Genomic DNA, 18722 nt, shown 5'->3' on the forward strand with positions numbered 1-18722 from the left:
TGAGTTGGTCATTTCGATTGTCATTTCTGTTTCTTTTCCCAGTGACTTTGGTTTCGTTTTCCGCAGCGATTTATGCAAATGAAGCCATCAGCATGTTTAAGTATCCAAACTGGTTTCTATTGATTTTGACCGATAGTAAAGTGAGCATCCAACACATTAAGCCAGACGACAAGCAGATACATGACAATGGACGTGACACATTTCTGCCTCATCATGCCCAGTGGACAAAGTCATTGATAAAACGGCCATAGTACGTACGTACAAGAAACAACACGCACAGATACAGAGACAGAATTGGGCTAACTGGCAGAAGGCGGAAGCCTTTGAACAGTTTCGCAGCCCCACCCAAGAGGAGGGGCCTGAGACAAGACAGGGGCAGGGACAGAGGGACAGAGACGGGGCTGAAAAACGCTTGCCACAGGCGCCACAACGTATCCCGTTACATGGCCATAAAGCTCTATAAACGATGCGACCGAGGGCAAATTATAGAGCATACGAACACGTAGACGATCCACTCGCCGATGGCTAATTGGACGTGCCAGGCAAGGCTACTCCTTCCCCTGCTGATGCCACTGCTTCTGCCCCGGCGTCTGCCCCGGCTTCTGCTGTTCCTTCTGGAACTTAAAAGTGGGCGTAACATAACAATTGTGGGCGATTTGCATACAATTTGGAGCTCCAGTAACCAGCAAACTGGCGTCATAATGTTGCTACGTCATTGCTGGTACTGTTTTTGTTGGTTGAATGTTGATGTTGAATTAAGTGCACACAATGAATCTGGCCTGGCCTTTGTCTGGCTGACAGCACTCCGGGTACGAGAATGCATGACAGTCATGACAAACATATCTGGGCGAGGGCAGACCGCAGTCCATGGACCAGAGACGGACATTGTCAAGGTCTCCTTCTGGGCTGTTGTTGCAGGTAATCTGCATTTAGCCATTCAAAAAACTGTATTTTGTGCCCACACGCACCTCCTGACGAAGGCAGCAGCAGCAGCAGCAGCAAGAGAAGTTTCGCACCACTCGCCCACGGTCCCTCGCAAAGGACCCCATATAAAGCAGGATGTTTCGCCAAACATTTGCACAGAACAGTTTTACATTCGCCCGGACAACAAGTGTGTGTGTGTGTGTATGTGTGGCATCCAGAAATACGCACGAGCGGCATAATCTAGTCCTCCAGAGCCAGCCTTTTGTGTCCCCAGAAGACAGGCGGGTTGCCTAATTACTGTGAAATTTGGCATTAAGAGCAACTAACAAAAGCATTTCGGCAGCTGCATCCCCTGACTGGTATAATTGGTTAATTGCACAAAATCTATTGAAATTGAGCCTTGCACCAGAGTCAAGAATCATATCAGTGCGTCATTAATTAGTCCATTAACCGACGTCATTTCGGAAGAACACCGGGCGGTACCCGGGCGGATCCATGAAATCCAACTACTGGGTGCACTGCATCTGCATGAACCTCTTCCAATGGATGCCGGCCCTGTTCGTGGATGCCCTGCTTTGGCTGCTTCGCTACCCTCCCGTCCTTTGCCGCGTACAGAACCGAATCTTCAAGGGCTTCGAGGTATTCGAGTATTATGCAAACAACGTCTGGAACTTTGACAATTCGGAGGCTGTGAAGCTATGGAAGCTAATGAACAACAAAGAGCGGAAAACATATGTGATAGAAAAGATCGAGCTCGATCTAATCGATAACTTCACCAACTGTGTGCTCTGCGCCCGTCGTCTGATCCTTAAGGAGTCGGACGAATCCATTCCAGCGGCCCGGAGACACATGAAAGTGTAAGTATTTTGGAATTCTGACAAGAAAAATGCACTGATCTCAATCTGTCTTTCAGTATGTGGGTGGTGGACAAGGTCTACAAGGGTATCTGGCTCTTTGGCATCCTATACATGCTCTACAGGTGTTTCTTCGCCAGTTAAGCGACAGCTCCACCCGGATAGGATTTGTTTTTAGCTTAGTTAAGTGCTTGAGACCAAAATTCGTGCCCTGCCAACCAAGCCGTAGTTAATATGCTTTCTTCTTAGGTCCTAAGTGTTTTAGTTGGTGCTGTTGAGCGGAAATGTAATTGACTTAAAATTCAGCAAATAAAACGTTGGTTTTTGTACTTTTGAAAAAAGTTATGAAAAAAAGTCTTGTCTTTACAAGTGAGTAATGAGACATTACTTTCATTTGGACGCTGTTAGAAGAGCATACAATTTCTCCTTTAAATTTCGCGCCTTTAACAACTCAAAATATTACTAGTATTTTTTGTACCCGAAAGTCGATAGATAAATACCAAAATACTTATTGTCTTGTCAGGGCGTTGAAAATGAGACGATATATATATCGGTATAAAAACACGGACACGCTGGCAGCTTACACCATGACTAGCTTACACACCTTGCAAATGTTTATACATTTTTTTAGTATTTTTCTTAGACGCTTTATGGAGTCACCCTCTTGTCAAATGCACCAATGTATGAATCGAATTCCTGATCGTTTGCCACAATATTTTTTTTCAAAAATATGGGAAAAAGTCGTGTCAAAAACTGGACGTTCTGGCGCTTCCATGAAATTTACATAAAAATATGGTGAGTATGTAGTCGATGTGTAGTTAGTGTGTAGTTACCATCTACAAAAATTCGTTTAGTCGAAATTGTAGTTGACGTTATTTATTTAATCCAATCCAATGAAAATGATAGCTTAAAAATAGCCAGTGTTGTAGGAAATTGATTCATCAACCGGATAAAATCATGTGCTCAGAGTTGAAGATTCTATCTTGCTAGTAATATTACGGAATATCAAAAACCAGGAATTAGTCGTCATAACCGGTTGACAACAATGAGTCCCATTCCATGCACACATACCCTGGGGGAAATGGATGTTATAGAATTGTGAATATGTTTGTCATCCCAGGCTCCAAAGAAGGTAAAAACAATTTAGTCTCTGTTTTAAACATATTTCAACGATATTTGAAGCTTATTTTTTTCTTGCAGGGACCAAGAATAGGTATCAGGATCGGTATATGCAATATACCAATAATAAACATGAATATGTCTAAAAAATTTTGAGAAGAGGTCTTTATTAGTTACGTTTTATCTTCATATCAATATTTACACTTTCATATAAAAATAACAAAATAGGGTATACAAAAGCTATACTAGGGCTTACACGCAACATAGCGACTGTTTTTCTTGTTGAACTATTTTGTTTAAGCCTTATTTTAGTCAAAATACAATAAAAGCAAGGACTAAAAACTAACCAATTGTGTAGAAAATTGATTCATCAATGGGCTAAAATTATGTGGGCATGGCTAAATGTTCTCTGTAGCTGGAAATATTCGACGGAAGATCAAAAACGAGGAATATGTAAAAAAGAACTTGGAGCCGTCAGTATATTTACGGTATATTTTTTAACTGAGACGGTATGTTTCGGTATATTTCTGAGGGTCGGACCGTATATCGGAGTACCCGCGGTCACTCTGTACCTTTGTTTTGCAAAAGAACGGACTCGAGTCTGGGAAGCCGTGAGCGAGATTTTTTGACCGAGAAGAGCAAGGAGGAATTGGTTGGCGCGAGCGCCAGCGGCACGGAAAGATCCATGCAAGGCAGTCGTGGAGGAGGGGCGAGCTCAGGCTCAGGCTCAGGCTGCAGATACTGATACTGCAGCCGCTGGAAAAATGCCCAGTACTCCTTCAAGTGCGCCCAGTTCTGGTGCTGGATTTGAAGCTGGAGCTGGGGCTGGTGCCGGCGCCAGCACACTGGAAGGAACCCTGAGCAAATGGACGAACGTGATGAAGGGCTGGCAGTACCGCTTCTTCGTGCTGGACGAGAATGCGGGCCTGCTCTCCTACTACACGGTGAGTGTGTGTGCGACAGATAGTGATCGCTGTATGTCAGCTGGAATATGAATAATAGCATGTCAAAAACATTTCTCCACGTATCACGCCGAGACTCCGACACCGACGCCTCCAACAAGAATCACAGCAATTGCCCAGAACTATTATCTTATCTGCATTGTGCATTTGGATAAATTGTATAGAGATAAAGGCACATTTGTTGGTCCGGACGCATGTATTGTTCTTATTCACATATTTACTCCACAGAAGATTCGCTCTTGCCAGGCTTTGGGCTACTGTAGGCTCTCGTAAAAAAGTCATAAAAGCCATACAACATGACCGTTATAACAAACGTGAAGTAGCCAAAAACTACTTTCGGAATGCCGCAAAATGCAGTCTGGAACGCCACCTGGGTCAATATGAGGCAAAACTGCACCATTTGAATCACTGTAATGAACTTCTTGACGGGCGTCAGAGCGCGGATAGTGCTCTTATCGGCCACCGCTGCCACTAAGTAATACGAGTACATGAAGATGTGCACAACGGAGTTGAGGAAGACGACGTAGTAAGCAGAAAGACCTGTTGACGAAGAGAAGGGGAATGGATACCATTACACTTTGAATCATTGGATGGCAGATCAAAGAACATTACCATTCTGGTTGAAGTGTATGAGAATGTATACTAGCGTCAGGGTGGACAAGTGATGGAAGAGGTGCAGATTTGACACTTGATTCTGCTTCTTGCGCAGCACAAAGATCACCGTCTCCAAAAGCTCCGACGTTTTCAGAAAAAAGAGGAAGTATGCCAGCTCATAGTAGCGCCTCACCATCTCGGGACTGCTGCCAAGGTCTCGGCATTTCCAGAAAATATATATGGAATTGTCCGACAAATAGAAAATCTGTGAAGGATTCAAACAAACATCCGAGATCACAGACCTTGCATCGCTCCCGCTCATACTCACTCACCTCTCTAATGATGTATATGCAGGAGACGACCTGGATCACGTTGTGGGCTATAATCAGCTTTTTGAGCTCGTAGGGCTTGCGGAACTGCATAAATCTGAAAGTGGACAACGGATTGAAAGCTCGTTTCCGACTAGTTCTTGCATAGTTGTGTCGAAGGCCCTGAATTGCTTAAAATATTTTCTGTACAAAGGTTCAACTTGGTTCAGTGGCATGAAATGCAAACGAGCTTCATTATCATAGCAGACTTACAGTGGACCCACCGACGTCACGAAGTACAGATATATGCCTAGCGTGGCAGCCATGAACCACGGATCCGCCATCATCCAAGGATGTTTCAAATCCACCATCACTTTGGCACTCGCACCTAAAATTCGACAGATTAGATGGGAGCTGGAGTGTAGATGGGATAATATCCATAGTCCTTGGTGCTCACTGGTTGCCGCTTCCATGGTTGACCGTTTATAGGAGTATCCTTCACAGCTACTCCTTGAGATATGCGCTTCTTGAGATAGAGAGATAGCACCGATTGCACGTTCTATTGCCTCCGACTGCTGGCGTACATCTAAGCGGCTGCATTCCGCAGCACATTATTTTTAATTCCACAGTAGCATTGATTTGAATTCATTGATTTCGGAACCACCGCAATCACCTTTGACGCATTCCCGTCCAAAGTACTGGACGGGGGAACTCTGTTTAATGAGCTTACCCAAATTTCAACGCATTTCTCTGCTTCCAGTCCAAGGAGAAGATGATGAAGGGCGTGCGACGCGGCTGTGTGCGACTCAAGGACGCCCTGATCGGCATTGATGATCAAGAGGATAACACCTTCACAATAACCGTCGATCACAAGACATTTCACTTTCAGGCAAGTGCCCGGCACGTGTGTGCATCAATTGAATAAAACTACTCGATGATTAAAAATACCTGCGACGTATGTGTTGACGTACAAGCAGCCACCTTTCCCTCTTTGACCCTTAACCCTTCCCCAGTCAGAATAACACTTTGTGTTCAACTTATTACAATCATGAAAGAACCTTCCGTTCTTCCTTTTGGTGGTTGGCGCTTTGTAACGATAAAACTTTTTTGTCTCTCACTGGTGTCTGTGCATGCAGGCGCGACACAGCGAGGAGCGGGAGCAGTGGGTGAGACGTTTGGAGGACACAATACGACGCCACGCGAACCGCTCGCGTCTGTGGGACAGTCAGAGCGCCTTCTACATCGCTGGCGGGTATACCAAGGAGTCCAGCTATGGCGGCAAACGGCACAATCACCTGGAGCTGCTAGCACGCCGCGTTTCCGAAGCGGATGCCTACCTCCAGCTGATGATAGAGCAGACAAACGTGAGTTGTTCTCTCAACCTTGTGTCCTTCCCACGGAATGCAAACGAATTATGTAATTTAACGTATTTTTTTCTTCCACTCAAAACAGTTGCTGGAAAAGCGCATCGCGGAGCTGAGCTACCCCGACGAGCAGGCCAAATGTAAAGCGCTACAGGAGAACGCCAGTGTAAGTACGCGAAGGGTCGAACGGAGGGGCGGGCAGTCGGTGAATGTCAATTTAACTGAAGTTACATGAGCGGTACCTCTGTGAGGCCGATTTCCAGGTGTAGCTCGTCGCGGAAGCCGTTTGAGAGCTTCTGCATCTCGTCATAAGTCAGTCGCCAGTAGTTGGAATCCACGGGCATGAAGCGGTGCGTTTCCTGGCTCCGGTTGACTCCACGCACACGCACCACACTACTTCCCATGACAGCGGCATCGCGTCCGCACAAATAAAGTGTGGCATTCAGTTTACGCCTGATGTTGGGCGTGACCAGCCAGATCACGAAAATGTGATCCGTGTGTTTGTCCAGCAGGTGGCTTTGGCGCGCCTGCAACTTTTCCGAGAGCATTGCACTGGGCTTCGTCCTGCAAATTAACCACAACAACGGGTATGTCGCTCTCCAGGTGCACGTGCTGCTGCGGCAGGAAGCTGTTGTAGACCTTCCGGCGCATTGGGCTCTTCTGTTGAACAAACTGCTGTTCCACCGTGCCGCAGTAGGCAAGCAGCCCCAGCACCTGGTTCACCCCAACGGGATAGTTCATGGCCTGAAAGGACAACACCGTGCGTTGGCCCTCGATCAGCCGGTGGTACTGCTGGACGCCAGAATTCTCCTGCTCGTGGTCGAAGAGATAGTGCAGAAGAAGCAACTGGCTGTCCACTTGGCGCCGACAGTTCTGATATGGGCACTTACTTGGGCCGAATCGAATGAAAACAATTTCGTCTTTGCCTTCCGTCGCTTGGCAGTGATTTATCTCCACCTTCGGAGAGCCATTCTCTGCAGTAGACTCTTCAATGGTATCGGGCTCCAGGCGCGCCATGAGCTCCCGTTGCAGCTGCTGGTGCTGCTCCCTCTGTAGCTCCAACTTTTCTATATCCTGTCGAATACCAATCATGTCGAAGCTCAGCGCGCAGAAACTCGACTGCAGACTGAGGCTTGCCATCTTGAGTCGCACATCATTCTCCTCCAGGCGTCTCTTGTAGGCATCGACCCGGGAGCTGACCTCAGCCATGCTGTGCTTGAACGGATCAAGCAGCTCGGTGTCCGAATCACCCTCCATTTTATTCTCCATTTCGCTGAACTCTCGGACACAAAATCTAACAAAATATATATATATATATAGTATGTATTACTGGAATTACGAATTTACGATATACTCGTAATCTAGTCTATCTAAAGTAACTTTAACGACACACGTTTCCCAAGGCACACTATTTAGGCCTCTCCTCCCCCCCATCCCCATCGATTTAAAATGCAAGTTCAGGGTTAGCCCTATGGCCAGATGCACGAGCTTGGGAGAATGACACCCGCCCAGCAGCTGGCAGAGGGGTCTGCTGGCCAACAGTCGCTCTTCATTTCCTTGCCAAACTTTGGCGAAGGCGAATCGATTGGCCTTGCCTGTCCATTAAAAACGAGGGGGAACGTTGTGAGTTGCTGCGGACACCGCAACTCTACAGTTATACCCGATACTAAGTCATTATGGCCAAAGACTATACAATACCAAGATGTCGCATGAGGAACAAATGCTTTTTCAATTTTCGTTTGACGCTTCATGGTACGGGCGCGCGGGGCTAGTACTTCTAGTTTTACGCTACCTTCGCCTCCGAAGTGCTACTCGGCTTCGTCAATGCCTCGGTCAGCGTCGAGTCGGTGCGTCTCGAGAGAAAGAATACAAAAACAAAATATGAATCGTTGACGAAGGGAAGCCATCTGGAATGACTCAGCACATTGATGCTCGTCTTGAATTTGGATGGTCAGATTTTTATACCCGATACTCAAAATGAGTATTGGGGTATATTAGATTTGTGGTAAAAGTGGATGTGTGTAACGTCCAGATGGAATCGTTTCCGACCCCATAAAGTATATATATTCTTCATCAGCATCAATAGCCGAGTCGATTGAGCCCTGTCTGTCTGTCCGTCTGTCCGTCTGTCCGTCCGTCCGTCCGTCCGTCCGTCCGTCCGTCTGTCCGTCCCCTTCAGCGCCTAGTGCTCAAAGACTATAAAAGCTAGAGCAACGATGTTTTGGATCCAGACTTCTGTGATATGTCACTGCTACAAAAATATTTCAAAACTTCGCCCCGCCCACTTCCGCCCCCACAAAGGACGAAAATCTGTGGCATTCACAATTTTAAAGATATGAGAAAACCAAAAACGTAGAATTGTAGAGAATGACCATATCTTTAAGACTGCGGAGTCTGAATTGGATCGTGTTATTATTATAGCCAGCATCAAGAAAACAATTTCATTTTTTCTCGCCCTGTCTCTCTCTAACACACACGTAGCATAGGCGGCTTTGCATAGAGTAAAACATTAGCGCCTAGATCTCAGAGACTATAAAAGCTAGAGCAACCAAATTTGGTATCCACACTCCTAATATATCGGACCGAGACGAGTTTGTTTCAAAATTTCGCCACACCCCCTTCCGCCCCCGCAAAGGACGAAAATCTGGGGATATTCAAAAATCTCAGAGACTATTAAGGCTAGAGTAACCAAATTTGGTATCCGCACTTCTGTTAGATCTTACTATAAGACGTGTATCTCAAAATTTTTCCCCACCCCCTTCCGCCCACACAAAGGACGAAAATCTGTTGCATCCACAATATTGCACATTCGAGAAAACTAAAAACGCAGAATCATAGATAATGACCATATCTATCAGATTGCTGAATCTGGATCAGATCAGATCATTTTTATAGCCAATAGGAACAAATCAATTTGCAGTGGCTACGCAGCGCCCGACGTCACGCTCAGACTGATTTTCTGTCTCTCTCGCACGCACTCTTTGTCGTGTCGTTTAATATTAGGGGCGTCTGCCGGAGGAGAGCCATACTGACTTAGTATCGGGTATAACCGTAGAGTTGCGGTGTCCGCAGCAACTCACAACGTTCCCCCTCGTTTGGTTTATCTTGGTGTTCTGTTTTGGTTTTTTGGTTCAAAAAGCTGTTGGTTGTATTATTTATTGAGCCATAATTTTTAGCTTTTTTGACGCATTTTTTTTTCCTCCTCGTATAGCCCACAAAGAATGTTTCCTAAGAAGAACTAATATTAAAAAATCTAATAGAGCCAATTTATGCTCACGACATTCGCCTGTAAACCAAAGAGGAGTCTCATCTTGACATGCTTTTAAAATTAGGTTTTTAATGCCAACTTTTTGAGGACCATTTCAAAAAACTTACAAAAAATTAAAATGTGCTTCTTGCTTACTTCCATGAGGCAATCGGAAGGAGCAATAAGGCTACCAAAATCTGTCAATTTCTGATAATTTTTTTAAAAAATGAACAGTTTACTAGGCACAGTAATAACTTCATCCTCCTTTCTCATACAATTGGAGCAAGTTTCGCAGTTAAGCCTTGGAATGGTCTTAAAAGCCACATAGCCCACAAAATATCTCATAGATGCTACTTCGATGTTTATTTCCTTTGAGGTTTTAAAGGAGTCCTTCTCGAAATAATTTTCAAAACCACTACCATCAAAATCGAACTTTGAAAGCAACTCATCATGATCATAAGGATGCTCAACTTTTAAATTATTTGACTCGTCAAAAACACCCTCAATGCTCGCTTGGACATCGGTTCCTTCTTCAAAATCAGCTTCACAATTCCCAAAGTCGGACGAACGAACTATTTTTATACCCGATACTCAAAATGAGTATTGGGGTATATTAGATTTGTGGTAAAAGTGGATGTGTGTAACGTCCAGAAGGAATCGTTTCCGACCCCATAAAGTATATATATTCTTGATCAGCATCAATAGCCGAGTCGATTGAGCCATGTCTGTCTGTCCGTCTGTCCGTCCCCTTCAGCGCCTAGTGCTCAAAGACTATAAGAGCTAGAGCAACGATGTTTTGTATCTAGACTTCAGTGATATGTCACTGCTACAAAAATATTTCAAAACTTCGCCCCGCCCACTTCCGCCCCCACAAAGGACGAAAATCTGTGGCATCCACATTTTTAAAGATACGATAAAACCAAAAACGCAGAATCGTAGAGGATGACTATATGTTCTAGAGTGTAAAATCTCAACCAGATCGTATAATTATTATAGCCAGAATCAAGAAAACAATTTCATTCTTTCTCGCTCTGTCTCTCTCTAACACACAGGTTTCATGGTCGGTTTTGCCAATTGCAAAATATGAGTTCAAGGATCTCAGAACCTATAAGAGCCAGAGCAACCAAATTTGGTATCCACACTCCTGTGATATCGGACCTTGACCGTTTCGTGTCCAAATTTCGCCACACCCCCTTCCGCCCCCGCAAAGGACGAAAATCTGGGGCATCCACAAATCTCAGAGACTATTTAGGCTAGAGTAACCAAATTTGGTATCCGCACTTCTGTTACATCTCACTATAAGACGTATATCTCAGAATTTCGCCCCACCCCCTTCCGCCCCCACAAAAGACGAAAATCTGTTGCATCCACAATATTGCACATTCGAGAAAACTAAAAACGCAGAATCATAGATAATGACCATATCTATCAGATTGCTGAATCTGGATCAGATCGGATTATTTTTGTAGCCAAAAGCAAGAAATCAATTTTCAGTGGCTACGCAGCGCCCGACGTCACGCTCAGACTGATTTTCTGTCTCTCTCGCACGCACTCTTTGTCGTGTCGTTTAATATTAGCGGCGTCTGCCGGAGCAGAGCATACTGACTAAGTATCGGGTATAACTGTAGAGTTGCGGTGTCCGCAGCAACTCACAACGTTCCCCCTCGTTATATTTAAAATTCTTGCGAAAATATTATTAATTTCCGCTACAGAGGGATTGGTATTATTGCTACCCTTTTGCCTCACTACTGCAAATGTGTTTTCCAGTTAGTCCTGGTTGAGCGTTTTTGTCATAATAAAAAACTTATCTGAATTCGTTAAAAGCTCATCAGCAAGTAAAAGAAGGGATTTTAATGTAATCTGTATGCCGTCAAGAAAATAAACACGTTTCTTCGAATCCACAAAATTTACGTCTTTAATATAGCTTAAAAAAAATTGAATGAATTTGTGGGGTACATTGTTAAGCTGTATCGCAGATCTGTACACATTATCCGCATATAATGAACCACTATTCATGCAGTCAAATATCTGGTCTATTTTATTTATAAATTCAGCTGTGGATAAGGCAACTTGATTTGTGCTGTTTTTAAATCCAACAGTTTCGCAAACGGTTTTAATAGCACCTTGAACAGTTCTGCTGAAAATTTGTGTTGCAAACTTAACACGCATTTTTTCGAACGAATTTGGGTATATATGATGCCTAGATAATTTAGGGAACATTTTAGTTCCAGCGTGCTCCCCCATCTCCCACAGCTCTTGAACAACTTTAAAACTAACAATGCCATCAGGAGAAGAGAGATCACAGTGAGAAGTGTCCACAGAAGTGAGCAGCCCATTTCTTAAGGATTTAATGAGATGAGGAAAATCGTACATACAAAAAACTTTTTGATTTTTATACCCGATACTCAAAATGAGTATTGGGGTATATTAGATTTGTGGTAAAAGTGGATGTGTGTAACGTCCAGAAGGAATCGTTTCCGACCCCATAAAGTATATATATTCTGGATCAGCATCAATAGCCGAGTCGATTGAGCCCTGTCTGTCTGTCCGTCTGTCCGTCTGTCCGTCCGTCCGTCCGTCCGTCCGTCTGTCCGTCCCCTTCAGCGCCTAGTGCTCAAAGACTATAAAAGCTAGAGCAACGATGTTTTGGATCCAGACTTCTGTGATATGTCACTGCTACAAAAATATTTCAAAACTTCGCCCCGCCCACTTCCGCCCCCACAAAGGACGAAAATCTGTGGCATCCACATTTTTAAAGATACGATAAAACCAAAAACGCAGAATCGTTGAGGATGACTATATGTTCTAGAGTATAAGATCTCAACCAGATCGTATAATTATTATAGCCAGAATCAAAAAAACAATTTCATTATTTCTCGCTCTGTCTCTCTCTAACACACAGGTTTCATGGTCGGTTTTGCCAATTGCATAATATGAGTTCAAGGATCTCAGAACCTATAAGAGCCAGAGCAACCAAATTTGGTATCCACACTCCTGTGATATCGGACCTTGACCGTTTCGTGTCCAAATTTCGCCACACCCCCTTCCGCCCCCGCAAAGGACGAAAATCTGGGGCATCCACAAATCTCAGAGACTATTAAGGCTAGAGTAACAAAATTTAGTATCCGCACTTCTGTTAGATCTCACTATAAAACGTATATCTCAGAATTTCGCCCCACCCCCTTCCGCCCCCACAAAGGACGAAAATCTGTTGCATCCACAATATTGCACATTCGAGAAAACTGAAAACGCAGAATCATAGAAAACCACCATATCTATCAGACTGCTGAATCTGGATCAGATCAGACCATTTTTATAGCCAAAATGAACAAATCAATTTGCACTGGCTACGCAGCGCCCGACGTCACGCTCAGACTGATTTTCTGTCTCTCTCGCACGCACTCTTTGTCGTGTCGTTTAATATTAGCGGCGTCTGCCGGAGGAGAGCCATACTGACTTAGTATCGGGTATAACTGTAGAGTTGCGGTGTCCGCAGCAACTCACAACGTTCCCCCTCGTTAGTTTTCTCGAATCTGCAATATTGTGGATGCAACAGATTTTCGTCCTTTGTGTGGGCGGAAGGGGGTGGGGCGAAATTTTGAGATATACGTTTTATAGTAGGATCTAACAGGAGTGCGGATACTAAATTTGGTTACTCTAGCGTTAATAGTCTCTGAGATTTGTGGATGCCCCAGATTTTCGTCCTTTGCGGGGGCGGAAGGGGGTGTGGCGAAATTTGGACACGAAACGGTCAAGGTCCGATATCACAGGAGTGTGGATACCAAATTTGGTTGCTCTAGCTCTTATGGGTTCTGAGATCCTTGAACTCATATTTTGCAATTGGCAAAACCGACCATGAAACCTGTGTGTTAGAGAGAGACAGAGCGAGAAAGAATGAAATTGTTTTCTTGTTTCTGGCTATAATAATTATACAATCTGGTTCAGATTTTGCACTCTGGAAGATATAGTCATCCTCTACGATTCTGCGTTTTTAGTTTTCTCGTATCGTCGAAATTGGGGATGCCACAGATTTTCGCCCTTTGTGGAGGCGGAAGTGGGCGGGGCAAAGTTTTGAAATGTTCTTGTAGCAGTGACATATCACAGAAGTCTGGATCCAAAACATCGTTGCTCTAGCTCTTATAGTCTTTGAGCACTAGGCGCTGAAGGGGACGGACAGACGGACAGACCGACATGGCTCAATCGACTCGGCTATTGATGCTGATGAAGAATATATATACTTTATGGGGTCGGAAACGATTCCATCTGGACGTTACACACATCCACTTTTACCACAAATCTAATATACCCCAATACTCATTTTGAGTATCGGGTATAAAAATAAAGAAAACCAAAATACCTCTACTCTTTGTGCAGGCCATGCTGGATCACATCAAGCACTCGATTGTTAGCCTACAGATTGCCAAAAACATGGCTCATCCCATCAACGGCATATACAACGGTCCCCAGGCAGCCCCCTCAACAACCTCCTCGGCCAGCGGCTTTGTCATCATCGGCGGTGGCATAGGGATGTCAAAGGATGTTTTAGCCGGCAAGGGCGAACCAGGGGACGACGAGGATGATTCAATCACGGAAAATGGTGAGTGGTCAAGTGCTAGAATGCCACAAATTTCTTTAGCATTTTAAATATCTCGGTGGGCAATTAGCTCAGGGTCAAGTGGGCCTCTGGTCGATTGCTCCTCGAGTTCTATTTAAGCTAGTATTGCTAGCCTATTGCTAATTCCGATTTGCATTCCGCTTTGCAGCCACCACAGCGTCCCTGGGTCTGGTTGTGCCCGAGACCTCCTACTCGAGCAGCGAAGGTGAAGAGGACTTTTACGATGCCCACGATGATCCCTATACCAGCATAGGCAGCTCTCCGATTGGCTGGTGAGTAGAAGAGTCCCTCCTACAGCAGGATGAAATTGCTGACGACAGCCTCTAGAAATGCCATCCATCAGCGGTCAGGATGTGCGGTGATGCGGAAGCCAGTTAGCATGATGCGTACGCAAATTACGCATTCATTGTGCTGCCATTGAACCATTGCCTCGCCTCCTCTTCCCCCACCGCCATATACGTACATATGACGATACTCCTCTTGCCCCAAGCGTCACGAGCCACCTCCTCCTCCTGCTATTCCAGTTGGACGCATGCGCCTGGGGAGCCCCTGCCGAATGCAATGCCTGACGTATCCTTTGAAAGTTCGTCGCAGTTGCAGCAGTTCCGGAGACGCCAAGTCGCGTGTAAATAATAAATACAATTTCCCCACCGACCCTGCTTGCCCTCCTGCTCCACGACAGCAGACCCCTTCGTGGCGACACAGCTGACGCGTCCAAGCTTTCGTTTTCGTGGTGGCTTGTCGCGCGACGTTGCCTTCGTCGTCTTCTGTTTGTGTCCGTGACTGTGACTGTGACTGTAGCTGTATCTGTGTCTGTGTAATCAATCGTCCTGTCAGTTGTAGTTGCGTTCGTCATCGACTCGCAGCGCATGGTGGAGTGCACCACCGTACATACGTCTAAACCCTCTCGACGACTGGAATTTTCAATAGATTTTTCAGCAATGGTCGAAATGGCCTAGGCAACGCACAAAATAGCAGCGGCTTTTCTTCCTTTCGTTTCCGTTTGTTTTCCATTCGATTCGTTGCCTCCGCAGGAGGATGCACTGCAAGGCTGTACGCCGTCTGGTGCACTAAAGCTTGAACAGCAGCAGCAGGAGTGTCCCTCCCTCCCACGCCATGTTCAAGACCCACGCGTGAGTCTGAGGTGAGCAAAGAGCCATCCCACTTGCATGTGCCACCATTTACAGCTGTGTATGTGTGTGTGCGTATCTGTGTGGATGGTTGCTAATGTTTGCGTGTGCTAGGTCGCTGTAAGTGTTCCGTTTTATAAATTATAAATGAAGCAAGCAACAGTGGAGGAGGAGCGGCAGGAGGCTATCATCTCCCAAGTGACGCCAGCCCTGACATCATGCTGGAGGATTTATGTCAGCGCATAATTTATGCCCAAGCGCCGCACGAATCTAAATCAACAAGTTGTGATTCGACTTCACTTTGCAGCGCCACGCGGGGCTTCGCAGAGCCCACATCACCCACCCACGACGGGGAGGCCACTGGGCCGCCGACTGAGACGGTTACCGAGACACTGCCGGAAATAGAGGAGAGCGCTGCGGATGGGGATGCGGTGGCGAGCAGGGCAACCAAGTCGGCCAAGAACTCGATGAGCTCTCGCAGCGACAGCTACGACAATGGCATTGACTATGACGCACTGTACGAAGAGGAGGAGGAGAATGACCTCAGCATGGAGGCGCACGGCTCGATGATCACCCATCTGTTGTCGCAGGTAAAGATTGGCATGGACCTCACCAAGGTGGTCCTGCCCACCTTCATCTTGGAGCGTCGCTCTCTGTTGGAGATGTATGCCGACTACTTCGCCCATCCCGATTTGTTTCTAAAGTGAGTGTGCGGATGTCTTTCCAAAAAAATCAGCAACTGAGTGATGCGCTTAACCCACAGAATCTCGGAGCTGGACGACCCACGCGATCGAATTGTCCAGGTCTGCCGCTGGTATCTGAGTGCCTACCACGCCGGACGCAAGAGTGCGGTGGCCAAGAAGCCCTACAATCCCATACTGGGTGAAGTCTTTCAATGTCACTGGGATCTTCCTGGTAAGTAGCCAGAAATCCAACAAGCAATGCTCTCTAATGGACTGGGGACATATTTTTTAGACGAAGTTCAGGACACTAATGAGGTGCACGACGGCCCAGTGCCCTGGTGCCGGCGGGATCAGCTAACCTTCTTAGCGGAGCAGGTGTCCCATCATCCGCCAAGTAAGAAAACCAAATGCACCACAAATGAATGCCCTTAACCGAATGCACCGTCTTCTTCTGTCCTTTGCAGTTTCGGCCTTCTATGCTGAGCATTATAATAAGAAAATCACTTTTGCGGCCCACGTCTGGACAAAGTCAAAGTTCTTGGGCCTCTCCATTGGCGTGCACAACATCGGCGAGGGTGTCGTCACCCTGGTGGACCGCAGCGAGGAGTATATTGTAACCTTCCCCAATGGCTACGGGAGGCAAGTGTTTAGATCTGACCTCTCCCTGCCTTCCTGTTCTTCAATGAAGTGTTTTGCTCCCGTAGATCTATATTAACGGTGCCTTGGATTGAGCTGGGCGGCTCGGTGGAAATCAAATGTCCACAGACGGGCTACCATGCCAACGTGGAGTTTCTCACGAAGCCCTTCTATGGTGGCAAGCGCAACAAGGTCTCCGCAGAGGTTTGCTGACTGCCTGTGGCTTAAGTTGGACAATTATTGATTGAGATTATTCGCAGGTCTACGCGCCCAACGATAAGAAACCTTTTGTGTCCATAGCCGGCGAGTGGAGCGGACTGATGGAGGCCAAATGGCATGATAAGAATGTAAGTTGTCCGTTTCCTCTTGTTGCCTGTGTTGTCGTGTATGTAGTCGTGTATTTACTGTACTATCCTCATACTGTTTTTGTAAATGTTGAAACCTATTTATGTACTTAACCCCCCTTTATGCCTACACTGCGCCCAACACGCTGCAAGAAACAACCCCACGAGTTGGCAGCCAAATCCTCTACACCCTCTACATTAACCTCTACCACCCTGTACCTCTACTTACTTTTCACGGTTCTTCTGCTTTTCTCTTAAATAGTTTGGGTGCATTTCCTGTGTATTTACTTTGTTTATCTAGAAAATTAATAATACCAACTATCCAATCCAAGCACAATATAAACTTAACCATGTGCTCGTTTAGCTACTACTCCTCTGCCTGTCTGTCCAAACTGTTGAACTTTTCAAACTGTTTATGTGTACCTGTATAACATATTCTAAATATATGTTGTGTGTTGAGTATTAGAGCTGCTCTGAGTATTGCTGTTGATCGCCTAGTGACCCGTGTATGTGTGCCTCTTGAATTTTCTAGAAAACCGAAGTATTCGTTGACGTAAATCGCATACCAATATTTAAGAAACAAGTTCGACCAATCGTTGAGCAGGATGAATACGAATCGCGACGCGTTTGGAAGGAAGTGACAGCGGGACTCAAGTAATCAGATCACCAATATCCCAATCAATCAATTAACCCCGCAATACGGACACCAAATAATCACCACTCTCTCTCTCTCTCTCTCTCTCTCTCTCTCTCTCTCGGTTTGCGTTTTATGCTCTTCCCACAGATTTAACGACATTGAACGTGCCACCAATGCCAAATTTGTTGTGGAACAGCAGCAGAGGGATCAAGTCAAGATGCGCAAAGAATACGACTTGGCCTGGGAGCACAAGGTAATCAAATTAAACCCCCATTCAATACCTGGCCAATATCTGACAGAGTGTATGTGTACCCCTACGATCAGCACTTCAAGCCCGTGGGCGAAAACTGGATCTACGCGAAGTCGCTGAGTCAGCGCATCTATTTGCAAGAGAAGGAGGCCAGAAGATAATGCATACAACTAAAGGCGGCAGAGAAGACATCAAGTGAAACACCAAAAATGTTTATATATATATATGATTCATATCAAGAACGAGCCTCAACTATATGTAAAATTTCCACAAGTGCGCAAACCCCTGAACACTGACGATACAACGTAACATACATATGCAGGAAACGATGGAGCAACAGAATGTCGGGACAGAATTCGCGGGAGATGATTTTACCTCTAGAGTCTGTCTGTTATGTGTAAATAATAAACCCAGAATAAGAAATAAGAAAAGCATAATCCAAGGCAGGACAAACGACGGAACGATCGATTGAAGAGGATAGCTAAGCTCTTCTGAAACGGGTTGCAATACATGAGTGATACTTGAAAGCGACGGACACTCACTAGAAACTATCTACACACAATTAACACAATTATTATTTCCTAAGTACTAGTGTGTTTCAAAGGCAATCGCAGTAAACTGCAAAACAAAGAACACCAATTCAATACCTTTTACATTACTAACAAACTAACTAAAAGTAACAGAAATGGAAACCAATACCAAGGATAGAAATTCTATTTTTGAAATAAAAGACTCTGCTATAGACGAAATACAATACTGATAGGAATGTATGTATGCATGTATGTATCTGCCACACCAACGAAATACATACACCACTACCATAATACAGTAATACGATTAAATTTAAATTAAATTTTTGAAATTAACTATCCTATCCTATCCTAACTATCCTAGCCTTCAATTTTAAAAACTCCTAAGACCTACAATACCACACCCACTGCAAAGCTACCGAATACTCCACGCAAAGTTAACGAAAAGTGAATCGAATACAAAATATAAGCTTCGATATTTAAAATAATATTAAAAGATAAAAGACGAAACTGTAGGATAACAAA

The 18722-nt window shown here is 45.1% G+C and overlaps 3 protein-coding genes and 1 pseudogene across 4 annotated transcripts; 2 read left to right on the forward strand and 2 right to left on the reverse strand.

Annotated features, from left to right (window-relative positions):
- The first annotated feature begins 1291 nt into the window (after positions 1 to 1291).
- On the forward strand, positions 1292 to 1941 carry LOC117193738 (putative fatty acyl-CoA reductase CG8306). The gene is made up of 2 exons (XM_033398457.1): positions 1292 to 1781; positions 1838 to 1941. The coding sequence occupies exons 1-2, from the start codon at positions 1420 to 1422 to the stop codon at positions 1920 to 1922; spliced, it is 447 nt and encodes a 148-aa protein (XP_033254348.1). The 5' UTR covers positions 1292 to 1419; the 3' UTR covers positions 1923 to 1941.
- Positions 1942 to 3467: 1526 nt separating this feature from the next.
- On the forward strand, positions 3468 to 18685 carry LOC117192548 (oxysterol-binding protein-related protein 9-like). 2 transcript variants are annotated; one of them, XM_033397246.1, is made up of 15 exons: positions 3468 to 3841; positions 5522 to 5650; positions 5898 to 6125; positions 6214 to 6291; positions 13747 to 13969; positions 14136 to 14259; positions 15425 to 15820; positions 15881 to 16032; positions 16093 to 16194; positions 16265 to 16439; positions 16505 to 16640; positions 16697 to 16783; positions 17313 to 17434; positions 17565 to 17670; positions 17742 to 18685. In XM_033397246.1, exons 1-15 carry the CDS (start codon positions 3662 to 3664, stop codon positions 17826 to 17828), a joined length of 2325 nt encoding a protein of 774 aa, XP_033253137.1. In that variant the 5' UTR covers positions 3468 to 3661; the 3' UTR covers positions 17829 to 18685. The 2 variants fall into 2 exon arrangements, with proteins under 2 accessions (XP_033253137.1, XP_033253138.1); XM_033397247.1 differs by lacking the exons at positions 3468 to 3841; positions 5522 to 5650; positions 5898 to 6125; positions 6214 to 6291 and adding an exon at positions 11713 to 11739.
- Positions 4037 to 5350, reverse strand: LOC117192550 (elongation of very long chain fatty acids protein 7-like). The gene is made up of 5 exons (XM_033397248.1): positions 5219 to 5350; positions 5035 to 5149; positions 4786 to 4879; positions 4472 to 4718; positions 4037 to 4399 (listed from the first exon to the last, which is right to left on the reverse strand). Exons 1-5 carry the CDS (start codon positions 5232 to 5234, stop codon positions 4077 to 4079), a joined length of 795 nt encoding a protein of 264 aa, XP_033253139.1. The 5' UTR covers positions 5235 to 5350; the 3' UTR covers positions 4037 to 4076.
- On the reverse strand, positions 6191 to 7497 carry LOC117192549 (annotated as a pseudogene).
- Positions 18686 to 18722: the final 37 nt, after the last annotated feature.

This window comes from Drosophila miranda, assembly GCF_003369915.1.
Source record: "Drosophila miranda strain MSH22 chromosome Y unlocalized genomic scaffold, D.miranda_PacBio2.1 Contig_Y2_pilon, whole genome shotgun sequence".
Lineage (NCBI taxonomy): Eukaryota > Metazoa > Arthropoda > Insecta > Diptera > Drosophilidae > Drosophila > Drosophila miranda.